At 29.5% G+C, this 8300-nt stretch overlaps 1 protein-coding gene across 1 annotated transcript; it reads left to right on the top strand.

Annotated features, from left to right (window-relative positions):
• The first annotated feature begins 1917 nt into the window (after positions 1–1917).
• On the top strand, positions 1918–5457 carry LOC100305648 (uncharacterized). The gene is given in 5 exon segments (NM_001251579.2): positions 1918–2057; positions 2197–2348; positions 2890–2971; positions 4897–5039; positions 5189–5457. Coding segments are annotated over 5 exon segments (555 nt in total). The 5' UTR covers positions 1918–1976; the 3' UTR covers positions 5286–5457.
• Positions 5458–8300: the final 2843 nt, after the last annotated feature.

Here is an 8300-nt window from a genome sequence, read left to right on the forward strand (position 1 = left end):
CCTAATTTAAGTTTCATTCAAAATTAAATCCCACTATAGAAAGTTACTTCTTCGGATAAATAAAAGTTTGTTCCACTACAAATTGATCCATTTGAAAGCTATGCCCACTAAAGAAAGTTACCGGGCTTTTTTATTCCCACCACCATATTTCTAAGTTCACCTTTAAATTTATCAAAAACATATTTTTGAACAAAATTACTCCTTGACAGAAACGTAGTTTCATTGCACATTTGGACAAAATCTGACATGATATATGACAAAAATATGCTTTCATTATGTATACCTATAAGATTAAGATTTTTGAGATACAGATCACAAATATATTATTGTTGTTTATCTCGACAATAATTTTTATAAAAAAACAATAAAAATATATTTTTCATTGTGTATTGCAAAGATATATCCCTTCAACAAAACATAAACATATTTTCGTCAAGAGTATCTTGAGAAAAAGAAATTGCATAAAAAAAACATAAGCAAAAGGGAGGAGAGAATAGCAAAGCCCAAGTCACTTCTTTCATTTGTAAGGTCCATTAATTAGTCTGCTGGCTATTCTCTGTGCTATTCTCTTGTGAGATTATTTTGGCAAGGTGAGCTTATAGTCTTGATTAATATACTAAATTTTGCATATATATATATATATATATATATATATATATATATATATATATATATATATGTGTGTGTGTGTGAGAGAGAGAGAGGAAGGATGAAATTACACTAACTTTAATAATTATTACATCATTTTATAACTTTCAATTGAATAATATTTTCTTAAACTCATCTTTAGATTGAAAATTCTTTTCATATAGATCACATATGTTAAATTTTATATTAATTTAAAATCATTTATTATTTTATTCATATGGATTGAAATTGATGTAATATAAATATTTTAAAATATATTAAAATATGGATCATTGATTATTTTTTTGTTGTTGTTCAATTTTGACAAAATTTAATACAATCGATATTGATAATATTTAAATATAATTCAACGGTTTAATTAATAAAAATTATATTTTATATCAAGTTACAAAAATAATATTATAATTGTCAAAGTTTCACCAGGATAATTTAATCTTTGTATATATATTCCAATGGAAAAATATCATGGTTAACATAGTTCAAAAAAATAATTCATATTTACAACATTATCCAATTATTGTATACCATAATTTTAGCTTTTTTTTCTGGGACTTTAGATAAATGTCTTATACTTCGTGTGAATTTAGACTTAACTAACATTGTAAACCTCAAACCTATAAAGTTTTTGTGTGTATTACATCCTCTTACATGTTTGCATATTCAACAAGTTTGTGATGAAGTTGGAGTCCGGGGTTCCTAGAAAGGTGTATGGCCAAAATTAATCATGATATGCTGGAAATGAATTTTCTTGTTAAGGAAATTATTAGTGATCAATTGTTAATTCTCTCAGATACGCAACCCTTCCTCAGTTTCAAGCCGATTGTCATTATTAAGGTTATTGTATTTGTATTTGTTGTATTATCTATTTTGTTACTCGCTGGACTGATAAGTTTAAAGAAAAAAAAATCATTAATTATCCTTATATAATATTAAAGATATTAATTTAAAGGTAAATTGCGCTGCTATAATTTTTTATTATATTTTTCTATAATTTTTAGATTAAATAATTTTTCATTTTATTTTCTTAACTAAGTTTGACAGGCACACCCTTGGTTTAATTAGTACATGTCCAATACCAATTTCTACAATTTTTATTAACATTGATCCTTAATATTTCTTCTTAAAATTAAAAAAAGAAAAAAATACGGTGCAGCTGGTTGAGAACTTGGGAGTGCGCACTACGCACCGCGTGTGACAGTAGCCTAGCCAGTAGCGAAGCGAGTTCTGTTGGTAGCATTGAAAGAGTTGAAACGCCAAGCTTTATTCATTGTTGGGTCAATTGAAGTCTAAAGAAAACATAGAACGAAGAAGAAGAACAGATCAGAAAAATGGCGTCCAAAGTTCCAAAGAAGGCCAATCTCCTGGATCACCACTCCATCAAGCACATCCTTGACGAGTCTGTCTCCGAGGTCCGTAAAACCCTAACTTCCTTTTCGATCTCTCTCTCTTTCACCTTCACCCCCCCCCCCCCCCCCCCCTTTTGTATTTTAATTGCGTTTTCGGTTCGCTAATTGGACTTGGACTTGCTCCAATTTTGGGCTCGTGTAGGTCGTAACGAGTCGTGGGTATGTGGAAGACGTGAGATTGAGCAATGCGAGGCTTTTCATTGGGGCAATCATCATCGTCATTGCTTTATTCGCTCAATTCTACAAGAAGAAGTTCCCCGAAAATAGGGATTTTCTCATCGCTTGCATCGCCTTATATCCTGTCCCTACATTTTATTTTATTTATTTGTGTTTGGTTGTTTTAATTTTGGTTTGCATGAGATAATTGGATGTGGAAACATCTAAAATTAAGGTTGTTTGGAAATGGGAATTTCTGGTGTCATGTTTTTGTTTTTTGCTTTTTTTTTCTTTGCTGGTGTTGTCTGATTAGGGTGATGGAAGACAAAACATTTGGGCAAGGTTTTAGCCGTTGCTGTTTCCTCGCAATTCTTGACATTGAAGGAAAATGTGGACAGATGCGACCATAATTGTGGTCACAGAGAGCCCCAAAACATTAATGTTGCGGCTGAAATCATGGTTTGTGAATTGTTTTTTAAAACCTTGCATCTGGGATCAAGTCCTTTTGAGGAGGGATTAAGTCTTTTTCTTGGGATGCTTGAATTGTTTGATTGGAAGTTATTGAGGTTCCTAGTTAAACGAGTTTGGTGCTTTATGTTGAAAGGGATCTTTGATTGCTGGTGTTTATAACTTTTATTCATTATGCTTCAGCTCTGTTTGTTCCTTAACACTTTCACACGTATGTGATCTTCAATGGGTTGTTGCAGCTGATCATATACACTAAGGAGAAAAATGCCATTCTGTTTACTTATCCTCCTGTTGTAAGTTTCTGTTAACTTAGCTGAGGCTCTTGACTTTAATGCTAGAGTTTTTATTTACACATGGAGAATAGATCCTGTGTTTCACTTGCATAATTGCATTGTTTTGGATGATTGATAATTGAATTTTTTTCTACCACCCTCCTTGGGTCGGTAAATAACAATATGTCAGTCCTATGGTGTTGGATTTGAAGATTGTTGAATATTGAAACACATATAATCTATATGACTTACTACTCTGTAAAAATGTTTAACATGATATATCAGAATATGTGATGATGTTTTATGACAGGTTGTTTTCAATAAATGAAGGTTATATGGTTGAAACACATATAATCTATATTAACTTGGATATATAGAATCTGTTTTTCATCTTTTAATTGTATATTCAATTTTGAAAAAACAATCTCTAGACGTTCTATGGCTCCTTGTTTTGTGTACTGATTTATTTTTTTTCATCTAACCATTTTACTCACTTTTTGGTATAGAGAACATTTTAGACTTATATGATATCTGTTTTGTGTTTGTTTTTTGTGTGTGTGGGAGAGAGAGAAAGATAGAGAAACTGAGAAAGGGAGGAATTTGCTTTTTCATTATTGTTTAAATTGACAATCCTTTTTTTTTTCTGTCCCGAGAGAGTAATGTCACCGAAATTTTACTCTGGTTAGCATTTTAGAATTGTGCCCTATATGCTCTTCAGATCCATCCAATAACTTGATCATGACTGTTTTAGCTTAATAATCAACATAGAGACTAAGCAGATCTCTGGGGGGCAAAGTTGAGATATCCTTTCTCTGTTTTAGAATGTAAAAAATTCCCTAATTGGATGTAGTTTCCCATGCTTCCATTTCTGAACTCTCAACCTTTTTTTCTTTCTCTATTCAACACCACCCTCACTTTTCATTGCTGTTTTCTTGTATTTGAAATGTGAATATGCCTTTTAAATTTTGGTTATTTCCTTGAGTTTTACTTTATTAACTTGTTTGTTTTGCTTAACACTAATGGCTTTTTTTTTTTGCAAATAATGAATTTGTCATTTTAGTATTTTTTGTAATTTTTGAGCATTTATGTGTTTAGTATAAATTATTTAATCTGTATATAAAAATTAGCCATCCCACTATGTGCTATACTGCTATAGCATTTTTGGGTCAGTTGCTATACACCACTATTCTAGATTGATAACTAATACATCAAGTTGATGGATATATGAAATTAATATCAGTTTGGTAAGCAATTAATATTTATTTGATATAGTAGTGTTGTGAAATATTGAAATGATTGCAGTGAATGAACTTTTAACTTGTACTGGTATAGTTATACTCTATTTTCTTTATTCTTTCAGTTATTGAATTTCAATTTAAGTTGCATGAAAGTTGCAACAGAATAATTTTTCACATTCATTGGGTTAAACAAGACTAATTTTTTACATCGAATATGGCAAATCTTTATTTAGGTTGGAAATTTAATCCAGATAGTACCTATATCTTTGTTATTTTAACTTTGATACATTATCATCTGGAATTTGAGTTGACCCAAACATGTTATTTATTCTATAGGGTTTTAGTTGCTTTAGTTTTAAGTTGGATTTTCCTTCCTTTTCACAAATGTTTTAAAGGGGGTCAAGTCATGATATCTGACTAGAAGTTTTACGTGCAGTGATGCAAACTAGTTGCTTGCTTGGTGATTATTATATTATTGTTTTCTCATGAACTAAGGGTGTTGATATTTTTTTTATTTTATAATTTTATCTTTGTATTGGCTATAATGGAATGTTATATTTCATTCATCTAAATAAATTTAGGTTTGTCTTTGAACTCAAATCAAAATATCAAATGATGCAATTTTATATTAGCCTTTCTGAGAAGCCGAAGACATATTAAATTATGATTATCATATTCCAACTTAGATTTTTGTCCCCTTGTCTACAGGGATCCTTTACTAGTACCGGTTTGGTGGTTTCCTCCAAATTGCCTAGATTTTCTGACATGTACACACTCACTATAGCCAGCGCAGATCCAAAATCAATTTCTGCAAATGAACCAGTACATTTCACCAAAAGTGTCACTCAGTGGTATCTCTCTCTCTCTCTCTCTCTCTTCATTCCTTAACTTATTTATGCCCACACAATGACAATGGGCATATGAATCATTATGCACATTCATCTATTGTAGTGTTTTTTGGAGATCAAAGTGCATCAATCTATTTTTGTTTGGATTGCAGGTTCACTAAGGACGGAATCTTAGTTGAGGGCCTGTTCTGGAAGGATGTTGAAGCTTTGATAGTTCAATATACTAAAGAACCAAAGAAGGGCAAGTAATATGGAGACATGAACTTTGGTTCTGCGGGAAACTTTTTGGATGAGAAAACATATATCTTGATATGGTTTATAATTCTATACTTAGACATTTAAAAATAGAACTGAGGGAATCACGCTTTCACCAGCTTTACAGCACAATTTATTCCCATATTTCATCAGCTTATTTCGTAGAAAAGGCTCGAACCTTTATTTTCATTTCATTTTCTAAAAACTATTAATGGTTCTCGTACACTATTTATTTTTCTGCCTTTTTAGGGGATAGAAATATAACTTTTACTATTAAGGAAGATAAGAGTACACCGAATGAAGGTAAGACACCAACATGAAAAATTACAAAAGGAAATACTCAATATGTGTTTGGTTTATTTTTTGTTTTATCTTTTGTTAGTATTTTCTATTAATAATTATAAATTGGTTGTTATTTTAATTTATCTCTTACCTTTTAAGAATTTGTGAAAATAATTGATAAAAATAGGACTTTTTACAACTTATTTTTTTTATGATGTTCATAGTTAAAGTTTAGGGTTTAGGTGTTACACTTGCTAGTATTTTTTTAAAAATGTTTAATAATATTTTAAAAAGGTACAAAATACAGCTATTGGAATACCAGTGATACTACCAAAAGAATATATTTAAGGGATTTTATTTTATTCATTGGACTGACATGGAAGCTTGAGTCTATATTGATGCATAAAATCAATAATTACAATAAATACTTTTAAATATTTTCTCACATAATTAACTCTTAAAGTAAAATAATTGATTTTTTTATAAGTTATTTTACATTTAAATGCAGAACATATCAGCCACTCAAAAGATTAGAAGTAAATGACAAATCTGTTTGTGAAATTGAAACTTCTATGTTTTTGTTACAATGAAACTCTAGTATTCAACCCTGTTCGAGAAAATGAAACTCAACAATTATGTGCGTGTTGGCACATTCTATCATTCCACTAATCGAGTTAACAATGAGTGTTAACATATTTTGACGGAATATTCTATATTAACCTAAATTGAACTATGTAATTGGGAAAAAAAGATGTGATTAGTGACCATTCAGTAAATTACTGCTTATGGGAGGAAAATAGTTTCCAAGGAGCTTAAATGAGAAGGTTGTGCGTTGAAGACAATCGTCACTAACATAGTGCAATACAATAAGGTTCTTGAAAGGGTTTGCTTGCCTTTTCTTGACATGTGATGTGATCTTGGAAGGAGTTGGTAAATGTTGTCCAAAGAGGTTTTTCTTCGGTATTTGTTCAAAGAGGTTTTAAGCGAGAGGAAGAATAACCTCTTTGATTGGTAAATCTAATGCATGCCTTGCTCCTATGGTAGGACTTAGGAGGGATATTTTCCAGCCACATTGCTTTTTAATGTTTGCCATTGCAGCTTGAAATTCCAATTCCTTGCGAGTTTATTATTATTAGCTTTCTAAAATAGGGATTTGAATCCAACACCTCCCATATTGAATCACGCATCTCAAATTTTTTAAAATTTCAAATCATCTTTTTCATATTATACCTTCATATCTCATAACAGTCAAAAATAATTTATGAAATATATATTTCATAACAATAAAAAATAATTTTTAATTTCCGGAATAGGTATTCCATATAACAATAAAAAATAACTTTCACCTTTCAAAATAAGTGTTTCATAACAATAAAAATAACTTCCAAAAATAAGTGTTCTATAACAGTAAAAAATAATTTAGAGAGTACGTGAATATAACAATAAAAAATAACTTCTGAGATAGGTATTCCATAACAATAAAAATTAGTTTGGGAAATGTCTAAAAAATAGCTTTTGTCTTCCTAAATAAGTGTTCCATAACAATTAAAAAATAGCTTTTGGAATAGGTATTCCATAACTCTAAAAAATAGTTTTCAAAATAGGTGTTCATTAACAGCAAAAAATAATTTTTGGAATAGATGTTTTATAACAACAAAAAATAACTTTTTGGAATAAGTATTCCACAATAATAAAAAAATAATTTTTAGAATACGTATTTCATAATAGTATAAAATAGTTTATGGAATATCTGTTCCATATCAGTAAAAAATAATGGTTGAAAATAAAAACATTTTATGTATTTTGGAAAGTCTATTCCAAGACTCAATTTATATTTCAGGATGACCATTTCCTAAGCCTATTATATAGCTTCCAAAATCATGTTTCTAGAATAATGATTGAAAATTAATATAAAAAACATTTTAAAATTGTTGTTCTAGAAGACAAAACACTATGTTGGAGATCACATTTTTATCTTCAATGACCTCACACAAAGAAAAGAGGAAGGGGGAAACTTTTTATGACATCGTGACTCGTGAAGGAGAAGGTTATAAGATTACTATGAAGAAGGTAAAATAATGAGAGAAAAAATTATTGTCGCGGGTGAAATAGGTATCATTGGAGAATAATTCAAAGAAAAATATGTTAAAGTTAAGAAATAATAATTTAATATTTTCAAACAGAAATAAAAGATCCAAATACACGCATAAAAATACATAATTCAAATCCTCTAAAATAATGTCCTCCGCATTATGGTACGGATTTGGATATAAATGCTTATCTCCAATTGTGTTACTTAGGGCCTAGGGAAGTGTCCGTAATTGTTGGGTTGCTCAAGTTTTTCCTATTAGTCATGATGGCAGATGGTTTTATCCTTAAATGCATCTAATTTTCCAATAGTTATAAGAAGAATGTCTAATTATCATTCATTGATTGCACATACCATAGGTAAAATTTTATTATTTTTATGCAATGAGTTTTTAAAATGATCTATTATTTGATTCTTTTAAATTATTATTCGATTTTTTTAAGTTTTAAATCACATTTATTTATAATTAATAATGATTGATATAAATAATAACTATTTATATCACTTAATCAAAATGATCTCATTTGTATCTTTAAAAGCTTCGCACCTTTAATAAAACCTATTTGATTGCATTCAATTACACAAAAATCTTTCAAGAAATAAGGTTGTCCGTAATATTTACCCTTTCAATTTGTAAA

Source organism: Glycine max, chromosome 14, assembly GCF_000004515.6.
Source record: "Glycine max cultivar Williams 82 chromosome 14, Glycine_max_v4.0, whole genome shotgun sequence".
Classification (NCBI taxonomy): Eukaryota; Viridiplantae; Streptophyta; class Magnoliopsida; order Fabales; family Fabaceae; genus Glycine; species Glycine max.